The 22,606-nt window shown below is 45.4% G+C and overlaps 1 protein-coding gene across 1 annotated transcript in view; it reads right to left on the reverse strand.

Annotated features, from left to right (window-relative positions):
• MTX2 (metaxin 2) overlaps nt 1–22,606 on the reverse strand; it is a 77,097-nt gene that overhangs the window by 46,369 nt on the left and 8,122 nt on the right. The window contains exons 2-3 of the mRNA XM_044271956.1: nt 13,146–13,193; nt 8,777–8,823 (exon numbers count right to left, since the gene is read on the reverse strand). Of these exons, the coding sequence (XP_044127891.1) occupies nt 8,777–8,823; nt 13,146–13,193 (95 nt within the window). The remainder of the gene's footprint in view (nt 1–8,776; nt 8,824–13,145; nt 13,194–22,606) is intronic.

Below are 22,606 nucleotides of genomic sequence, written 5' to 3' on the forward strand. Positions count from 1 at the left end.
CAAATACTTTTAAAATACTTTTTTTAAGTAAAAAAAAAGGAAAGTGAATTAAAATATAAAGTTAAACAGATACATAGATATTATACACACAATGCCACCCAAAGTGGTTATTTAAAAAAAAAATGTCACTCTGCCCCCCCTCCCTCCCTTGTCACTCTCCCCCTACCTCCTTTGTCACTCTTCCCCCCCCCCTCCCTCCCTTGTCACTCTCATTCTCCCCCCCCCCCCTTGTCACTCTCATTCTACCCCCTCCCTTGTCCCTCTCATTCTACTCTCCCCCCCTCCCTTGTCCCTCTCATTCTACTCTCCCCCCTCCCTTGTCCCTCTCATTCTACTCTCCCCCCTCCCTTGTCACTCTCATTCTACCCCCCCCCCCTTGTCACTCTCATTTTACACCCCCCCCCCTTGTCACTCTCATTTTACACACCCCCTTGTCACTCTCATTTTACACACCCCCTTGTCACTCTCATTTTACCACCACCCCTCCCCCTCCCTCGTCACCTCTAGTGTAGCCTGTGTAGCGTGGCCGAGCTCTGTTCGGTCCGCGGTACAGGAGCATTTGTTTCTTGTAACCAGCCGGACTGAAAGGAAGTGCACACTAAGTGAGCACTTCCTGTCAGTCCGGCCGGGTACAGGAAACAAAAGCTCCTGTACCGCGGAACGAACAGAGCTCGGCCACGCTACACTAACAACAGCAGTAGCACAGAGCAGACACAGCAGGCTGCGCAGCACTGAGCCGGAGATTCTTTAGAGCGGCAAGCGTTTAGGAGGCACAGCATGAAGGGCGCCGCCGGCCGGCCGAGCATATATAACCAACCATATTTTCTGCCGATATGTACCAATATCGGCCGAAATGGATTAGGCCCATTTTCGGCCGATATTTTCGGCCGCCGGAATTTCGGTGTACCCCTACTAGCAACCAATAGGAAAGTTGCCGAACCCTTACTATACAAGAACCTCCCCAGCTGCCATTTTCTGCTGTTTTATGCAGTTCTGAGAGAGAGCAAGACATTGCTGTGCTCTGCGCTTTCATCTGGATCTTATTCCATATCCAATTACATTAGATAGATAGATAGATAGATAGATAGATAGATAGATAGATAGATAGATATACACACACACAATACAGATAGTTAGTGGGAGATAGTCAGTGTAGGTTAGATAAGTGATATAGTGTAGCTGATCCAGTGCAGGGTGTTGGGTAGTGTGATAGGAGTTAGGCCGCTTTCAAACGAGCGAGTTTTCCGCGCAGGTGTAATGCGTGACATGAATGCATTGCGCCCGCACTAAATCCTGACCCATTCATTTCTTTGGGTCTGTGTACACAGTGTTGTTTTTCACGCATCACTGTGCGTTGTGTGAAAAATCGCAGCATGTTCTATATTCTGCGTTTTTCACGCAGCCCTGGCCCCATAGAAGTGAATGGGGCTGCGTGAAAAACGCGTTGCATACGCAAGCAAGTGCGGATGCGATGCCTATTTCACTGATGGTTGCTAAGAGATGTTGTTTGTAAACCTTCAGTTTTTTATCACGCGCGTGAAAAAAAAACGCATCAAAACGCGGAAAAAACTAAACAACAGAACTTGCTTGTAAAATGGTCCGAGTTTCACTGAACGCACCCGGAACGCATCTGGCTCTAATCCGTCATCTCGTGTGAAAGAGGCCTTACTGTTTCTCTGCTGTCCATACATACATGCTACAGACATAGCGCTGAGATGTCACAACAATACTTAGGGCACCACCAATCAGTAATATCTACTCAGACCTGATAAAATGTGAAGTTGCATGTATTGCAAAAAAAATATGCGATCATTAGTGCTGATTTGCACAATCGTGAAAATAATGACTGGAGATCACAAACTATAGAATTCAAGAATTTATCATTAATATTATGCGTAAAATTCACAAAATATTATGAAAATGAATATTGCCTATGCCGCTCATCACTAGTCATGAGATGAAACACCACAGGTCACCTGCAATCCATAGTCATCACTGAAGACCTCTGCTTTTTATAAAAGGTCTATGCCCCACAATTTGTGTCCAAAGGTCTTCTACTACTGCCCTAAATATACGGTGGGGTAGAGACAGTAACTCTTTCAGAGACCCTGCAGTATGTAGATGCTTCCTAAACTACCATTCCTAAGTGATAGTGACCAAGTAAGGAAAAGTGACAAATGTAGGTATAAAACATGAGACCCAGAGTGAAGTAGTAGAATAAAAAAGTCAAATATACTCATTGTTTTTTGCTCTAGCAACCATTCTAAGCTCCCTAATGGCTCATAACACACCCAAGTGTCTGCCTTTTCTGGTCATGGACCCCATTGTTCTGTTAAACCTGCCTCGACTGCCATTGGGAATGCTCGCTAATCTTTCCCTACCAGGATCCATCCCCATTTTTGCCAAATGATTTCACTAATGTTCCATACAGCTCAGAACATAAATGCAACTCGTGAGGCTGAGACCTATTCTTTCTCTAGATTAGTAAAAGTCCCCACTGCTTGGCATCTCCACCAGTGTAACCGATATCATATACCAACGTGACCACCACAAAACCCAACCCTCCTCCCTTCGGTCATGCAGCTGAGCAGAAGTTTGAATGGAGTGGTGCCCAAGCCCCTGAACCCCATTTTAGAGACCAGTGAGGCCCCCAGTGATCATACATTTATCACTTATGTTGTGGATAACCCCTTTGAGGCCTCATTCACACCATCGGTTCTGTGTCAGACACCTTCGGTGTGCAATGAGCATTTTTCTCACTCCGATTACTACAAATTACTCTTCTTGTCCGCTATATGGACAAAAATAAGACATGTTCTATAGTTTGTGGAATGGACATCTGTGTGCTCTGTGTTTTTCTGGGGGATCCATAGAAATGAATGGATCCATGTGTAATCCGCAAAAAATGAATATCAGACATGGATACAAAATACAGTCATGTGCTTGAGGCGTAAAGTTGTGAAGCCCTTTAATGGGGGCGGTGTGGCAAACCTCTCCTTCCCGAGCAGGCCTATGAAGAGAAGCATACTTACCTGCTTCATTCCATGGCTTGGGTGCTCCATAGATGTACATTTCCTGATTGACGCCGCTGCAGCCAATTGCTGGTCACAGGGGAGACCTGCTCCTCTTCAGTCATGACAAATGGTCAAGTGACGCAAGGGTAGCAAGTCACCTCTGCGGCCAGCGATTGGCTATGGCGGAAAGTATGCTTCCCTTTGCAGGTCTGCTAGAGAGGGAGGTTTACCACACCCTCCCCCCTTTGATTGTACCAATATATTTCAATGACATAAAATCTTGTGACACATTATTTACATAAGAATCAGCTGGCTTGGGGCCAATAAATGACCAGCATGCCCTTATGCAGCTGGGGTTTAGGGTCACAAACCTGCCCATAGCAAACCTATCCATCACAGCAAGGTCCAGCAATCTTCAATGGCATTGGGCACATTCATATTGCACCATGTCAGGGAAGCTGAGGACTCTTTTCACTGCACAAGCTCAAAGTACAGGGTTTGCGCAGTGAAGCAGGTTTACTGTCCTTGGCTTTATAAGCACAATGGGGCACATTTATCAAGACCGGTGTTTTAGACGCTTCCCTGACCATGCCATGCCCACTTTTTTTAGACCTCGCGTGACCGGGGAAAAGTCTCAGATTGGGCCGGAAATGCGCCTAATTTTGGCGTATTTCAGCATCATAAATGACCCTCAATGTGTCCAGTGCAAATGGAGAGACGTCCCGGAATCCTCTCTCCGGAAGGCTACATTCACATGACAGTAAGTGTTTTTGTGGTCCGCAAATTGCCTATCCACAAAACAAGAATACCATTTTCCGGACTGCACATGGCCAGCCCTCTATAGAAAATGGCTATTCTTTCCTGCGATTGCAGACAAGAATAGGACATGCTCTATATTTTTGCGGGGAAGCTGAACGGAACTGCGGACAGCACACGGTGTGCTGTCCGCATCTTTTGTGGCTCCATTGAAATTAATGGGTCAGCACCCGTCCACAATTTTGTGAACCCGTTCATACGGTCGTGTGAATGTACCCCAAGTAGTATATTTATTTTCTATACTTTGCAGGGATGGATATGTTTGATTATTGGGAGTTTTGGGACCTTAAAGGGACACTGACAGGCCCAAAAAGCATATTTAGGGGTATATATGACAGTATAGGTCTTATAAAGGGTATTAGAATCATCTAAGTATCCCCATCCCCCCTGTCCACCTCATAAATACAGTAAAAAGAAGTTTTATAACCTGCTTTCCTGGCGTTCAATCTGCCCACAGCGCATGCGCATAAAGCAGACGCGCGATGCGATCCAGGCCAGTGAGGGTGCCGGGCGCATGCGCATAAAGCAGACGCGCGATGCGATCCCGGCCAGTGAGGGTGCGGGGCGCATGCGCTGAAGATGGCCAGGGACACTAGTACAGCGCTTCAGAGTAGCCGCCCAGCTCAGTGAATATTGATGAGCTGGGGGGCGCTTCAAACGGCAGTTGTGGCGAGGCTGGCTCGGCGCAAATTAATATGAAGCACCGCCCCTTGGGCAGATTGAACGCCAGGAAAGCAGGTTATAAAACTTATTTTTACTGTATTTATGAGGTGGACAGGGGGGATACTTAGATGATTCTAATACCCTTTATAAGACCTATACTGTCATATATACCCCTAAATATGCTTTTTGGGCCTGTCAGTGTCCCTTTAAACCACAGCTGCATAAGGACATGCTGGTGGTTTAGTGGTCCCAAACCAGGCAAGAGGTTCCCTTTAAATGGCATGCAAAATTGCCGAGAATTTTAATGGTCCAGTCCACGAGACAACTCCTACCACTGAGCATCCATGGCTTGTGACTTAGAAGTCACTTTGTATATCTTGGGATATCAACCTAAAGGGGAAAAAAAAATAAGCCACACAGTATTCAAGCCGTGTTTTACTTACTGGAAGTTGGGAGCTTCAGATAAGGCCTTGCTGTTTTGTATTCCACAGTGCACTGCACTATAAACCCATATCTCTGCAACACTGTCATTTCTTAGATATCTTTATAGATCAAAAATATGCACAATCCACAGCCCGAATCTGTATTTAATGAACTTCCTATAAAATCCTTTGAGGCCATTTGAATCTGATATTCTCATAAAGTGACCACATATAACCATGGCTACTATCAGCTGTCAGCGAGGCTTATTAAACGAAAGAATGCCGATTCAATACACGCAGTTTAATTTATCATTGAACTGACAGATAAAGTACCAGGGCTGTAGTCGGAAGACGCTAGATCAGGTTACTACAGATAGTACCTGCATGGATAGGTTATATAAAAAGAAAACAAGAGAAAACTAAAAAGTATTGAACTTGACGGCCTTAAAGGTGCGGTCCAGGGCAAAAAATATCTTTAAAACTGCTTATCATGGTGTAAATAAATGAAAAAAGGTATAGTCACCTCTCTGATCCCGTGCCGCTCCTGTTCTTTGGTTGCCCCGTCTGTCGCCGTTCTCTACTTCCTGCAGCAGCAATGATGTCCAAGCACCGTGATATGTGACTGCTGCAATAAATCACTGGCTGCGGGAGTCACTGCTGCAGCCAATAATTGGCTGCAACGGTCACATGTCCCTGTGTCGGTACAGGAATGGCAGGGGACAGAGAGGTTGTGGAGTGAAGGAGCCAAAAGGCAGCACTGGGAAACAGGCAAGTACGATTCCCTTTGCAGGTCTGCTCAGAAGGAAGGTTTCCCCCAAAAAGTTCACAACCCCTTTTTATGCGACACGAGTATGCCTTTTTTTAAAACCTTGCTGAGCCGTTAAGATATTTTTCCATGGACAACCTAAACCCTTTAAATTGTCTACAATGGTTCTACGTTAGTCTACAATGGAACAAAACAGCAAAGACAAGCATGCATGTGCTATGAGAGGAGAGAAAGCCATTGGCTCAATTATTGCTTGGCCAACAGTTATATTATGTATATGTCCAGCTGAACACTGAGAGAAGGGAGGGGGAGAGCAGAGAGAGCCATCAGAAACAGGAGCAGTTCTCCGACAGACTTGTGTGAGATTCAGCAGCTCCAGAAACTAGTCACGGGACTTACACTCTGCAGAAGTAAACTGGCAGGAAATTTTTAATGAAGAATATTTTTAAAAAGTGCTTAATTCTGTACTTAGGAATCAATCAAACAACCAAAAGTTACTTGTTCATAGTCTTTAAACCACCATTGAGGTCAGTCATTTGCACACAACTATCTTTCATGATCCTGCATATTCTCACTCCTGCCTTCTGAACCTACACCGTGTAGCTGCATGATCTCTTGACTAATGAGAGGAACCTAGAACAAGTCTAAAGTCGAAGGAAATATGGCGCCTTTTATAATAGAAAGAACTTCCTGGGACCACTATAGTACATGCAAAGAAATGCAATAACACAGAAGTCTCTGGTCAAAGTAAACTAACATACCGTGCAGAAGAAGGGCCTACAAGAAGAACAACCACCCCGAATTCTACAGAGAACGGTCAATCTAAACTACATGAATGTAAATAGCGCAAACATATTCTGCTGAGTTGTACACAGACTAGTCCCTCATGACGGTCCTTGTCCCCAACGGGGCTTGGTCAGACACCTTCATAGAAAGCCAATTTACTTGCCATCACGCCAATACGTTTTTGGCATGTGAGGGGGAATCTACAGAGGCACAAAGAGAGGAAACAGATGCCATACAGACGAAGGAGGTCAGGAAGAGTCACCGGGTGTGAAGTTACTGCAGTGGAGTCAGTTCTGCATAGAATGTGAACCTGGCCCTAGATGTAACATAGAAAACTGCCATCCCATGCAGTCCTGCTGGTTACCACTAAAACATTTCCGATTCATGCACTACTGTCCAATCGCTGTGTCTGCTGCAAATGGCAGCTGGAAAATCCAACAGGGAATAAAAAAATAAAAATAAATTTCCAACTAAATATATTAGTGCACAGAATATTGACTGCCTCATATATTATATCCATTTATATATAATCTGCAATCATCTCCAGGGTATGAATGTGAGATGCAGTCCTTTTACATGTAGCAATATGTTATGTTTCATCCTTCTAAAGTGATCCCCCCGCGCCCTAGGACCAGTAATCACCTTTCTGAATGCATGTCTGTATGTCCTCCGTAAGGCAGCATACCATATCTCCAAGGCCATGTGTAAATGAGGCCTGAAGTATCCACTGGGCAAATAACCATCTACACTCCAGACGGGGACTGTCGCATGCGCAAAAGGGGATTAAAGGGGTTTTCCAAGATATTTTAACAGTACTCTGGATAGGTCATCAGTATCTGATCTGTGGAGGTCTAACACTTGGGACCCCCTGTCAGCTTTCCCTAGGTCAGTGATGCCACATGCACCACATTCACGTGGCGCAACTCAGCCCCATTGAAGTGAATGGGACTGAACTATGATAACAAGCACAGCGGCTATACAATGTACGACGCTGTGCTTGGTGAGCAGAGAGAAAGCCCCATCGCTACTGCGAGCGCCGATGCCTTCTCAAACAGCTTGGGGGGGCCCGGGTGTCAGACCCCCATAGATCAGGTACTGATGACCTATCCAAAGGGAGGATAGGTCATCAGAAAAATATCCTTGAAAACCCCTTTTAAAAGATCCTGCCAAACAACAGCTGGATGCCAACGTGTATGTGCAGTACAGCGCAAGCGTCATCGACGTCAATCAGGGAAGAGTGGGTTGAGGTAGAGCTGAAAACATTGGACACTTCCAAGCTGAGTGTATATATTAATCACAAACTTCAGGTCTCATTTGTGTATGGAAGATTTTAGAACTTTATTTTATAAAATGTGCTACCCTACTGGGACAAACAGGCACAGATTTAGAAAGGTGTTTGCCAGTCCCAGAGCATGGTGGGAACACTTTAGAGGGGTAAAAACTGAAGACGTGTCCCTTTGAGATGAAGATACACATGAGAGAGCTGTCGGCTCAGCTGAGGGTGCATATTTCTGCTGGAAGGATAAGGGATATCTCATACAGGGGCAATAGATCGGGCATGTTGAAATCCAAGCCTGATCAATCGGTCTACAGGTCAGGGTTACAAAGACCTACCCACGAGCAGTCTTGGTGTACAGCAGATGTGGTTTAAGAGCAAATGCCCTAAAAGTCTGTGGTTTTAATGGTTACTGACACTTCCGAAGTATTCTACAAGGCAAGGATGATCACAAGTGAGAGTCCAAGACTTAAAATACGCAAATATGGATTTCGCCTGCTCTACTCACCGCTGTCTCAGTGAAAGGATGACCTCAGGATAAAATGAACTCAGACTAAACTAAATAAGGCCGTGAACATTGGGGAAAGTAAGGCTAATGGCCGTCCCAGGAGTCTTAGAGGACTGAAGACCATTAAGCCTAGATCTTTGATTGAGTAGAGGTTTATGAAAACACCACAGACATCTCAGCAGCAACCCCATGACGAGGGCTCGATATGCAGCGGATGCTGGACACGGTAAATAGTTAAACGTCCTCATATTAAATATGGATGACTTTAGACTTGCAGCATTGGCTATCTTTAGAAATAATGCATGGACCTAGGATGAGGAGACGTTTATAGTTAGGTCGGGACCAGTGAATAGCTTCACCCCGGCAGGTGACCTAGGTTAGAGGACGAAATGGTCTTTGTTCAGCTCATGAAGTGAGGGGTTGGATTTGGCTGCAAACCTGAAACGAGGGGAGGCCGTACGTCACAGCCGCAGATTGTGAACAAGGTAGTGGACGGGAACTTTGATTTCCAGAATAAATCATTACCTGGACAGCGAGACAAGATGCATTGTCAGACAGCAGAACCTGTACACCTGCGGAAGAGCAAAGCACAACAGTATTACCAGTGTGAACATGCCTGCATAATGCATATCATGGATGATTTAGGAGAATGGATTCATTACACATGCCAGCAGACTCCTGAATCTTAGCAAGAAAAAACAAACATAAATTTGTAATAAAAACCTAAATTCTTTCAGTTTTGAATACATTTAATTGGCAGAAAACAGATATCCAACCATCAAAACTATATGAAAGATACTTAACGGGGTTTTGTACCTTTATCTTACGGATGAGCTATCCTCTGGATCTGATCGGTGGGGGTCCGACACCCAGGCCCCCCGCTGATCAGCTGTTTGAGAAAAGGCAGTGGCGCTCGCACTAACGCCCCAACCTTCTCGCCGTTTCATGCAGGCCAGTGATGTCACGACCATGTACATGGTCTGGGTGCGGCTCAGCCCCACTGAAGTGAATGGGAATGATCTGTGCCCAGGCCAGTGAAATAGTTGTCATGTCAATGACCTGCGGGAAACAGCGAGAAGGTGATGGCCTGTGATGTGCCAATCCTTATATATTCCTGCTAGAAGTTAGGAAGGAATTGTTAGCAGTTTGTAAAGAAGGTCTAGATGGGTGTTACCAGTTGGGGGGGGGGTCCCTGCATAGTCTGACACTGGCAGCACTAATTGGATAGCGTCAAACTGTGCAAGGCCACAACCCCAACTAATAACACCCAGCTGGACCTTCACTGCAAACTGCTGGCAACTCATTAATAACTTCTAGAAGGAATAACCCATTTCCCAAACTCGGGTTCAGTTCTAAGTGGTACCTTGGAACCGAACCAAAGTTCGGGAAATGTTTTTTTTACAGTAAGAATTAATCTATGAAGTTATTATGCAAAGTCACGCGAGACTTTGCAAAGTAATAACTTCGGTTCATCGGAGCCAATACATTCTAATACTGTACAGAGCTCCTGCTCCGAACAGTATTAGAACAAAGTTTTATGTTTCATCTGAAGTCGATTCGCTCATCCCTAGTCTACATAGCTGCTGCATACACAATTATATGGTTTGCATAGGTGTACATAGCTAGCCCACCTAATGTTACCTTTAGCTACCACCACCAGCACAGCCAGGAGCATAGCTAAAGGCTCATGGGCCCTGGTGCAAGAGCTCAGCTTGGGCCCCCCTTTCCTCAGTGCTTTATGGCTAGGGGAAGGGAAGCACATAGCCTTCCTGCTGCCTAAAGCAAAAACTGACACACACACACACCCTCCCCCCATGCCAAATTCTTGACTTAACCCCTTCCCTCTAGCCAGAGGTGTAACTTGACCAGCATACACTTTCCATAATACCTGTGTTTTCTTATGCACCACAAGGGTCTTTGGGCCCCCTCAGACTCCTGGGCCCGGTATTCTGCACCCCCTATAGCTACACCCCTGAGCACAGCCGGTGCACAAGACGCACCTGAGGCTCCCGGGCTGCAGTGCAAAATCTGGTCCTGGGGCCACTACTAAACAAACAAAGGATGACCTTACATACCGCCATATATGATGACATCACAAGATGAAGCATTGAGCCACTGGAAATCATGTTACTAGCCCTCACTTTTATTGCCACTTTTCCCTTAGGGCTCATGCACAACAACAACGTATTTTTTTTCTGTGTTCGTTCCGTGGTTTTTTTTTTGCAGACCGTATGCGGAACCTTTTATTTCAATGGGTCTGCAAAAAAAACAAAGTTACTCCGTGTGCATTCAGTTTCCAAATGTCCGTTCCGCAAATCAATAGAACATGTCCTAATATTGTCCACGTTACGGACAAGGATAGGACTGTTCTATAAGGGGCCAGCTGTTCCATTCCGCAAAATACGAAATGCACACAGACGTCATCCGCATTTTTTTTGCGGACCGCAAATACATATAATCCTGTGCATGAACCCTTAGGTACATGTGGATCTGTGTATAGCTATGAGCAGGACTGGGGTGGGCCGAGCACGCAGAAGATCCAGACGTATTCTAATAAATCTATACCCACCACAATTACCCAGCATCACCCCCGTCATTATATTCTGCCAGAGGCATTTCTGTGCAGCTCATACACAAAGAGGCCCATCACAGGCGGCGTCTTACCAAACGCCCCTGGTCCTTTATGTCTCTCGTGTGCTGCCTGACCTCCATATCTGCGCTGCACAAATTGTTTTAGCAGAATTAGGACGTGGCCCCTCCCACCGCAAGCGAGCGATTATGCAAACGAGCTCCTCTGCAGCACACAATAGGGGGGAGCGGTTTCCAGCTGATGTACGCTTAGGTGCAGAGGAGAAGGAGGAGGAAACAGAAGACGGTCCTGCAATATGTAGATGATTTTACATAGACGCGACCCTCCATAAGGCTGGTCCACTATACATACACTGCATGGTAGATATTATATATCATATAAATCGAGAATATCGAACAGCATTCCTGCAGCCGATATTGCACACAGCATCAAGCCGCACAGACAAAAGAGGGATGACAGGATCACTGCAATAAAAATCCCCTGCCTAAAAGACTATGGGCTGCCACGTATTAGTCTTCATTACTTTGCAGCCTTTTGACAATTGGAGCCGGCTGCAGTTCACCAAATGTGGGCAATAATGTAATCTGATGATATATGAAGAGCCGCTGAAGGGAGCAACAACCGCTCCAGCCTGTGTGTTTTAGCAGCTCCTTCTTTATCAGCCCCTCCACCCCTTTTCCATTAACCATGACACTTCCAATATCTGCTGGCTCAGCTTTTTTTTTTCTCCCCTGCAGTAACCATGCCAACTCTACCTGCCTCCGTATTATATTACATAGCCATCGGCGGCCACATTACCGAGTCAATAACAGACTGTTGCCTGTTTGGGGGAGATATTGCAAGGCTCCATATATTGGTAATTAAGCGGCTCGCACAGAGCTCCACGCACCAGGACGCATTTCAGCACCATATTGTCTTTGCAATTAATGATTTTCGAAACAGTCGGCAATAGCATAATGTGAAGTGGATTATACTGTATATTTTACATTTTTAAAAATACCTTTTAATTCAGCTTCTTTACTCATAGTATATGTATATACTGATATAATACTGGTATAATAGTACCAGTATTATAGAATATGAAAGCGCATCAATATATTTCACTTCAATACTGTCATATCGCAGCTTAGTGAACTGCCAAGACTCCGTTCACATTTGACGTCATTAAAGGGGGTTGTCCGGGCTTTTTTTATTGATAGGTCAACAATATCAGATCGGCGGGGGGCGCCGGGCACTCCCTTCCTGTTTGTCGCTGCTGTCTATGGCAAAGACCGTCAAGCAGCAGCAGCGGACCTGAAGAGAGAAGACAGAGGGCATGTGCGCGCTGGGCGCGCCGTCTCCTCATACAGCTGATTGGTGGGGGTGCCGGGTGTCGATTTCACGTGAGGAATGCAGAATTATTCCTTCATTGAAAAGTGCAGGCGCCACAACAGAACTCCAAAAGACCCCCATGGTGGGTCACCGCCGCCGGTGGTGTCCGTCGTACAGTGGATCTGCCCAGGATCGGACTGGCCCAGCAGAGTACCAGAGAATCCTCTGGTGGGCCCAGTCTATGAAGCCATAATGAGCCTCAAAGGCCCATGAGAAAAATTGCATTTGGGGCTAATCACTGGGCCACTGGGGTCTATGTCTTAGGTTTTGAATCAGTTAGACTTAATCTATGATATGGGCCCAAGGAACCCCAGCCCGATGCTGGATTCGCCAGAGCTTTCAGTCTTCTGCAATGAATGACTGCCATACCAGTTCTCACAGGGGTTTCTGACATCTGAATGGCAATTGTATGGGCACACTCTATAACCAAGCAGATTGCCATTCGAGACTATGGGTAAGGAAGGTGGGAACGGTAGTATGAACCAGAACAAATAACCCACTTTTCAAAAAACAAAAAAAGCAGATATAACTAATATATAACAGAATTTTTTACAACTTGGAGAGGATGAACCAAGGACCAAATTACAGTAACCCCGATAAACCAAACCCCACATTTTGCAGACAATAAATCTAGCGGTAGACAAGGAATAGATGGAGCTTCATAGCAAAGATCATAGTGGGCCCCCATTATATCCAGGACTGAAGGGCCTGATGTGCTTTCTCCTCCTTTCTAGGACCCTTGGACTAATTCCCCAATTCCCCACCCCTCACTTGTTAACAATCCCGTTACTCCGGAGAGTGGAGTCCTGTCCCAGTTCTTGCCACCAATCAAGGCCGGGCCCCTGTCTCCAAGAGGCCCATAGGGGTTGTATGGTATCCATGTATAACCAGCAGAAGAACAGTAATTCCACAGGAATCTATTGAGGTACTCACTTTTCAATGGCTGGTAAAGGGTCGCATTTTCTGGCCAGGGCTCTACAGCTGTGAAAGAAGCAGAAGGACAGGTCAACGTCATCAAGCTGCACCTAACAACACACACATTACATCACTCAAGTCTACTACGAGCAAGCCATAGACGGAACGTGGACAGTAATTATGGCATAGCACAAATTAGCTTACGTTCCAAGAGCACAACCTGGTTAGTTGTTTATGTCTATGGCGCAAAAATCGAGAAGCAATTTACTCCGCTGGTTGGAAATGCATGCGTTTTGATAGAGGATCCTGTGCATGAGTGCAGATAGCTTTCATTGTAGGTGCAATGACCAGTATCCTGATTGGAACAGTTGCCAGATCTAGGGCAAACCTTTCCAGTCATGGTCAGCCTTAGCAATGAGCACGCTGTGAATGTAGGAGCTAAATAGGATGATAATAAAGACCTTGGATTACTGTGGACTGGTAAGGTGGCTAAGCACCTTACATAGCTTTCAGCTGGAGCCAACAGCGATCCCTCCCGATTCCCCATAAACATGAATGCTCAGCTTGGAGAGCATGCATGTGTTCTCAATGGCGAGAGGCGAACAATCTACTGCCATACACCTCCGGAGGAGGCTTATCTGCCATGAGAACAGATCAGGCATGGTGAATCTAAAAGTGACTTATACATTCAACAGCCATCTCTCCTGACTCCCCCATACATATCCACATTTGGTTCAGCTGAGCATATATGTGTATTCATTGGAAAGGAGAAATCGGCGGCCAGACATTTTTGGCAGCAGCATATCTCCAGGGAGAACCAAAGGATTGGGCAAAACATTAGCCTGATCCTTCTCTCCGCTGACATCATCTGTAGGGGGAGAGTTGGGAGCGACCCATACACATTACCTGTCGCCCACCATTCTTGGCGGCTTTGGCCAACAATACACTAATGGAAGAGATTTAACATGTCCAACAATTCTTTGTCGCAACATCTGCCACCAGAAGAGAGTCAGAACACCCCCATACACACTAGGTAGGCGGCCGGTCCAGACAAAAATCAATGGGTTCGCCAATGTTCATCTAAGTGAGTTTCACACTGGCGTTTTGGCTTTCCGTTTGTAAGATCCGTTCAGGGCTCTCACAAGCGGTCCAAAGCGGTTCAGTTTTGCCCTAATGCATTCTGAATGGAAAAGGATCCGCTCAGAATGCATCAGTTTGCCTCCGTTCAGTTGAGGCGGACACCAAAACGTTGCCTGCAGCGTTTTGGTGTCTGCCTGACGAAGCGGAGCCAAACTGATCCGTCCTGGCACACAATGTAAGTCAATGGGGACGGATCCGTTTTCTGACATAATCTGGCACAGTAGAAAACGGATCCGTCCCCCATTGACTTTTAATAGTATTCAAGACGGATCCGTCATGGCTATAGAAGACATAATACAACCAGATCTGTTTATGAAGAATACATGCGGTTGTATTATTGTAAGCGAAGCGTTTTTGCAGATCCATGATGGATCCGCAAAAAACGCTAGTGTCCAATGTGTATGGTTGTCTTTATGCCATGTTCACTTGGGGCTGCTTGGTTATTAGTGGTGCAGTGGAGACACAGAGAGAAGCTCCGTACATTGCGTCTACAGGAGAATATGTAGTACAGAGGTACATCCAGCGGCACATGTAGGACTATAGGCAGACCATGTGCCACAGGCTCCGTGTACACAAGCCATGGTTGACCGCAAGAGCACCTGAATCAACATGGTGGCCATCTCTCCGTACAGGAGCTCGTAAATCACAAGAAACTGACATTTCTAAAGATTCAGCCATTATTCCCATCAGTAAGGCCTCATGCACACGACTGTTGTTGTGGTCCGCATACGAGCTGCAGTTTTTGCGGCTCGGGTGCGGACCCATTCACTTCAATGGGGCTGCAAAAGATGCAGACAGCACTCCGTGTGCTGTCCGCATCCGTTGCTCCATTATGTGGTCCCGCAAAAAAAATATAACATGTCCTATTCTTGTCCGTTTTGCAGACAAGAATAGGCATTTCTACAATGGGCTGCCTGTTCCATTCCGCAAATTGCAGAAGGCACACGGGCGCCATCCGTGTTTTGCGGACCGGAAAAAACGCAACGGTCATGTGCATGAGGCCTAAGGGTCCATTCACACGTCAGTGTGTGTTTTGCGGATCCACAAAACACAGACATCGGCAATGTGCGTTCCTCATTTTGCAGACCGCACATCGCCGGCACTTAATAGAAAATGCCTATTCTTGTCCACAATTGCGGACAAGAATAGGACATGTTTTATTTTTTTCAGGATCAGAAGTGCGGACCCAGAAGTGCGGATCCACAATTCCGGATCCGGGCAGCACAATTCCGGAATGGGTCCGCAATGCTGTTCCGCAAAATGCGGAACGAAATTGTGGACGTGTGACTGGACCCTTAGTCTTACAAATCAGTAAGGTTGTATTCAAAGGTCATATTTTCGGCTGGTGCACCCTCCGTACGTTGCTTGCCAAAATGGGTTTTCCCGCTTTCTTCTGATGGGTTCAGCTTCTATTTTAAAAGGCAAGAAATATACAGACCTCACCACAAAATAAAACTATATCCGTATGAACGCAGCCTTAAAACTACTTACTGGCACAGTAAGGGTTACGAGCGGAAAAAAAAAAAAAATGCAGCATCACTCTTCTGAATCGTGAGCACAGAGGTGAACAGCATTTGCAGAACAGTAGGCATGGAAATTACACATTGCTACAGCTCTGTCATATTTCCAATCCATCAACTTGATTAATGTTATAATAACTCCATATAAACTTATCATTCACGCTGTAATGAAGTCAAACCCTGGTTTATTCTTGGACTACTAAGCTCCTCTAGGCGTCTGCACAGGTAAATAAAATAGTGGCCATATTTCCAAGCATCCCGTGCATCCAATTAACAGGAGATATCAGAGATCCTGCTGCGTTTTCAGGGTGGACTATTACTTTATGATAAGGGTTAATATAGGATGGTCCCTGAGAACTAATATGGACGGGAATTAAATACCTTACCCCCCTCCCCCGCTCTTCAGAACACAATATCTGGCACTATTTAAATATTCAATATGGATGCAAACGGGACTGGTGGTCCTGCAAGTCGGAGGGTGGTCTGGAGGGTTTTCCATTGACTGGCATCAATTTTCCAGACCGCACTACTTTAAAGGGTCGCCCATTTTGGACAACCCATGTTCATTAGGTGGAAACCCCAGTACTAAAGTGTTTTTCATCTGGAGAAAAGTTTGCAGTCTCTGTAGGAGAAATGAAGCACTGCCAGGCTCCCACTGACATCGAAAGCCATACATTAAAGGGGTTATCTGTAGCTCTAAAACTGATGGCCTATCCATAGGAAAAAACATTAAAATTAGATGGGTGGGCATCTGAATCATGACACCCCGCTGATCAGCTGTTTGGTGGGGTCAAGGTGCCCCCTTATTTACCAACCGCAGCTTTGTACTTTTAGTATCGGCTGCGCCTTGTATAGATTCATCCTGGAATTACCAGTCAGAACCGCATCTAAAAATACAGAGCCGTGCTGGTACACACGCATCGGAGGTGACGCCCACTGACATGCCGCGATTCCTTCAAACAGCTGACTGGCGGGGTGTGAGGACTATGATGCCCACCAATCCAATACTGAAGGACTACCCTGAAAATAACTGTAATCCTATAGAGCAAAAGCAGTACTGTGCAATTTGGGCCCTCCTCTATGACCTCAAGCAGGGAATATAAAGGAGAGGTTAAAGATACTAGACAACCCCATTGAGAGATATAGATAACACCATTTATCAGACAAAATATTAGGTACTAGCAAGATATCAAAATACTGTACAACCAAGATAAGATACCAAGCTACTAGACACCATTTCTAGAGTGATAGAGCTACTAGAGTTTGGCTTTTAGGCCTAAAAGTAGAACCCATGACAGATACTAGACAACTCCATTTACTAGCTAGTACCAAGATATCAAGATACTATACAAACCCATTTCTAGAGTAATAGAGCTACTAGAGATTGGCTTTTAGGCCTAAAAGCGGTGACCCATGAGGAATGGTGTATATACAGAATGCGATTGCTACACACCAACCATAGCAAACAATCCATCTCAGATTACTGAGGTCCTTTTTCCTCGAAGCATCTGGGTGGGGAAAGAGACAAGGCAAGAGGGTTTGGCTAAACTTACACAAAATGCTAAATAAGTTTTTTTTTCAAAAATAAATGTAGATGCTGTGGGCATCAAAACAATGGTTTGCAAAGCTTGAAAAGATCTGCCGGACGAGGAGCATCCATGGCGCTCATGAGATTGGCTACAAGTGGCACATGTGCTGGAGATAATGATCAATTCACCGGTCAAGATCAAAAGGTAAAAATTCTGGTTCCGTTTATTCACTTATTGTAGTGATTACTCAAATGAGCGCATCCCAATGACAGTGGCCAGTGCGAAGCCTTCTTTTTAGAAGAGAACCCCTTTCATGTGTGTAACAGCCACCTGTCTTTGTAGTCTAATCGGATGGAATTGAAGAGCCATAAAATGTCTTCTTCATTAGTCATAATCAATAAGTATATGGTAAGAGGGTTGTTATTATATACTCTCCAATAGCCGTCAGTTCCACCCACATTTGCAAAAGGGCAGATCAATTTTATAAGAGATACCAAAAATCAATGGACTAAAACATCAGACTACTAGAGGTCAACACAAGCAGATAGATGGGACTGATGACCCACCGGCGCAGCACACAACTCAGCTCCGCTCGGCTTAAGTAAAGATGTTCTGTGGTTGGAATTATCTGAAGATCTGTCAAAGGTTTTTCAACACCAGACAGAAATACAAAGCGGTTTTGTAAAAGAACTGAAAACCCCTAAGGATAATATTTGTTTTTCCAAGACGAAGCCAATTTATCTTATTGATAGTAATATACATGTTCCTAGATATTTAACAGATAGAAAATTCATTATACACTTCACCCGACTAAGTAGAATACATTTTCTAATAACTTACAGTCTGTATTGCATTTTCGGTCTTATTAAATTGATTTACAAGACCACGAAAATTAGTCTTAAGCAATTTTAATAGAAGTTTCAAAGTATGAATGTTTGTTAGATATACTGATGATTAAAATGTTCACTTGCCAACCGGGAGGAAAAGTCGCGCGCAGACAATTTTATAGCAGAATCTATTACATCTTAATGCTTTCCTAATTAATCAGAAGGAGAGCTGGATAGCTACGAAAATATAAGCATCTGAAAAGAAGGTAACTGCTGAAGAAGAAATGACTAAGTACACAACAGCTCCTCATGGCTGGAGAACGGGAGCACACTACCTTTTCTGGTCTGAGGGCCTCTGTAGGGTTGCCCATTTAGGAAGACCCTTGGCCATATGCCCAGCGTCAAACAGGGTGGTCACCAGCACAGGACAATCCGCCGTTAACGATAGCCTGTCATGTCAGTGACGCTCCTCTATCACTGAAGGTCACTATGTATTACATGGTCATTCATTAAAGGGGTCTTCTCAGAAAGGACATTTATCTACTATCCACTGGATAGGTGATAAATGACCAATGGGATCCACCTGCTGGGACCTTCACTGGTCATTAGGAAGGTAGTGGAGCACGTTTGCTGCTGTTCCCTTTAAAGTCTATAGGGCGAACAGAGACAGCCAAGTACCGAGCGCTGCTATTTCTATCAGCACCAAAATCTTTGGATGGAGCAGTAAGCAGACATGCTCCACCACCCCTCTATCCAAACTCCTCATCATGGTCAGGATTCCCGTTCTAGTGATTGCTGGTCCTAGCAGTGGGTCTCCATCGATCTTGAGCTTATATTACACCTGCAGGTTATCGTCGGGAGGGAAGCGTTCCTTCCTGGCAATCGCCTGCTCGCTAGCGGTGGAGAACGCTGCTATTACATGCAGCGATCTCCTCCTCAGTATGGGGAGGAGCGATCGCTAATGCCATAACTTGTCCCCATAGTGAATCGCTGTTTGCCGTCAGCAGAACGCTGATTGCACATTAGGCTAATCAAACCTGTCAAAAGACTTAAATTACCCAATGAACAAGTGTTTGCTCGTTCAGTGGGTAATCACCGGCAGTATTACACTGCCAGATCATCGCTAACAAGTGTTCATATGAATGTGGGTGTAATATAAGCTTGCTTGTTTGTCAGGTGATTGGTGCCATGTTTACAGAGGCTAACAATGCTCATCCCTGATCACTGGCCCATGTAAAAGGGCCCTAGGACAACTTACAACTATAACATCTCAACCCGTCATACCCGCCTTCACAGAGTTGAGCTGCAATATGGCTGCAAAACACTACTGGAAAGATTCATCAATTATTTACACCACAGTTGTGGCATTATAAAGTCGCAAATTTTAGCCCATCTTCCTCCTAATAAATTAGGCGCATCTGACTCCGGCACACAGGGAATCAAAAATAGTGTATGGGAACACCGGTCTTGATAAATCCTCTCCTATAGTCCTGTAAAATAACCCATCAAAGGTGAAAGTTAGAAGAGTCGGTGCTAGTGGATCATACAGCGCTTTATGGAGGCACCATGGGGGGGGGGGGGGGGTCTACTGGTCTGTAATACTGAATAACTGACTTAAATGAAGGCTATCCTCACCTTTCTCCAGCGATGCCACACTCCTTCGTTCCTGGCTGTTGGAGTTGCCCTACCATGGCAATGTGGTGCAGAGTCATGAACTCATCAAGGCCTATAAACACTGCCTTCAGGTCCTTCTTCCATTGCCGGCGTGGCCACTTATTTACGCCTCTAAGGCCTCTTTCACACGGGCGTGAGTTTTTTTTGCCCGGATAAGAGCCGGGTGCGTTGCGGGAAAATGCGCGATTTTTTCTGCGCAAGTGCAAAACATTGTCATGCGTTGCACTCGCGTGAGAAAAATCGCGCATGTTTGGTACCCAAACCCGAACTTCTTCATAGAAGTTCGGGCTTGGGATTGATGTTCTGAAGATTGTATTATTTTCCCTTATAACCATAAATAATAGCATTCTGAATACAGAATGCATAGTAAACCAGCGCTAGAGGGGTTAAAAAATAATTTAACTCACCTTAGTCCACTTGCTCGCGAAGCTGGCATCTCCTTGTGTCTCCGCTGCTGATGAACAGGACCTGGGGTGAGCTGCTCCATTAAATACAGGTTAAGGACCTTCGATGACGTCACTCCGGTCATCACATGGTACGTCACATGATCTTTTACCATGGTGATTCACCATGGTAAAAGACCATGTGATGACCGGAGTGACGTCATCGAAGGTCCTTAAGCTCTATTTAATGGAGCAGCTCACCCCAGGTCCTGTTCATCAGCAGCGGAGACACAAGGAGATGCCAGCTTCGCGAGCAAGTGGACTAAGGTGAGTTAAATTATTTTTAATTTTTTTTTAACCCCTCTAGCGCTGGTTTACTATGCATTCTGTATTCAGAATGCTATTATTTTCCCTTATAACCATGTTATAAGGGAAAATAATAATGATCGGGTCTCCATCCCGATGGTCTCCTAGCAACCATGCGTGCAAATCGCACGGCATCCGTACTTGCTTGCGGATGCCATCCGATTTTCACACACCCTATTCACTTCTATGGGGCCTGCGTCACGTCAAAATCTGAAAATATAGAGCATGCTGCGATTTCAACTGAACGCACAAGTGATGCGTTAAAAACATCGCTCATGTGCACAGCCCCATAGAAATGAATGGGTCAGGATTTAGTGCGGGTGCCATACGTTCGCCGCACGGATCGCACCCGCACGGAAAACTCGCCCGTGTGAAAGGGGCCTAATGCTCCTAGGACTTGAAGTTCCACTGTTGACTGCCTCTGGTTATCACTTCAGAGGATCTCTTAGACTTCACCCTCCAGTGTAGGGCAGAATTATTCGGCCAATTGTAGGGCATGAACATTCAAATTCACAGGACATCACCCTGTACTGACACACAATAAAATATTATGGGAATGAATGATCATTCATCTCCATAGAGGGTGGATGACTGATGCATGTAAAGGCAGCTGAGGAAGTCGGCAATGATCTGAAATAAATGGTTCGTTCTCAACCATTGCCTATTGTATGGGCCCATGGAAATGGGGCCTTGGTCTGTATACGTTGAATATTGTATAGAGCAGTGATGGCGAACCCTTTACAGACCGAGTGCCCAAACTGCAACTCAAAACCAAACTATTTATTGCAAAGTCAATTAAACCTGAATCCTGAGGTTTTAGTTTAGAAAAAACAACTCGTACATTAACATGGGCCGGACTGGGCCTTGAAAGCAGCCCTGGCAAATAAACCTCACCAGCCCACAAGCATAAAATGCTACACAGCAATTTTGGGCCAGGACGAGGACCTATATATAAGGGCTCATGCACACAAACTTATTTTCTTTCAGCTTCCGTTCCGGGTTTTTTTGGCGAACCTTATGCGGAACCATTCACTTCAATGATTCCACAAAAACAATGGAAGGTACTCCGTGTGCATTCCGTTTCCATATTTCCATTCCGCAAAAAAGTAGTGCACGTTCTTTTATTGTCTGCAAATCACAGTCTGAGGCTCCATTCAAGTCAAGTCCGCAAAAAATACGGAACGCACACGGAACACATCCGTATGTCATCCATATTTTGCGGATCCATACTGTAGAAATGCTATGTCCAGCCCATATTGCTCATGTGTTTGGTGATTAATAAGTTACTGTTTTAGTTTACGCAAAAAACGGATCGCATACGGAAACCATACGGATACGTTTTGTGGAATAACGGAACGGAAGAGGACTTAAATCAGAGAAAGAAAAAAAAAACTCAGATACAGAACAACGGATCAGTATAATGTATAGCTTATTACCTTCTTACAACATCCATATTCAGGGCAGTATATTACATAACTCATCATCTCCAAACATACATCCTCCAATGGAGGATCTCCATAATATTGAAACCATATACAGGCCTGAAGCCTACCCAATAATCGACTCGGGGGTCCCAAACTGTATGGGAGTCCACGAGCACTGAGGCTCCAGGGTGGGAGCTGGAAACGCAGCAGAGTGTCTGACGTGCTGACGTCAGCACTCCTTCCTGCGCACGGTAATGTTGCTGATGGCCCACACAGAGCTAGTGGAGGGCGGGCACGCCGCCAGCCAGGACAAATCACCATGCCTCACATTTAAAGAGCGGACTGGCAGGCCCCCAGATTGCCAGTCTGGGCCAGCCTGCCTATAAAGCTGCCCGGCGTGCGTGCCCACAGAGGAGGCTTCGAGTGCCCCCCTAGGATCGCCACCAATGGTATAGAGCGTCCATTCATCTGGTTTGTGACCATAAGGCAACCAGTTGTCTCAAATATTTGGATGTTTTGTTCAAAGCGGGACTGGCACTGGTCAATGTCACTCTCCATCTCAAACTACAATATTAACAGGATTTAGGAGGAGAAGCTCATTCAATTATTCTCATCC

The sequence above is a fragment of the Bufo gargarizans genome, chromosome 11 (genome assembly GCF_014858855.1).
Source record: "Bufo gargarizans isolate SCDJY-AF-19 chromosome 11, ASM1485885v1, whole genome shotgun sequence".
Classification (NCBI taxonomy): Eukaryota; Metazoa; Chordata; class Amphibia; order Anura; family Bufonidae; genus Bufo; species Bufo gargarizans.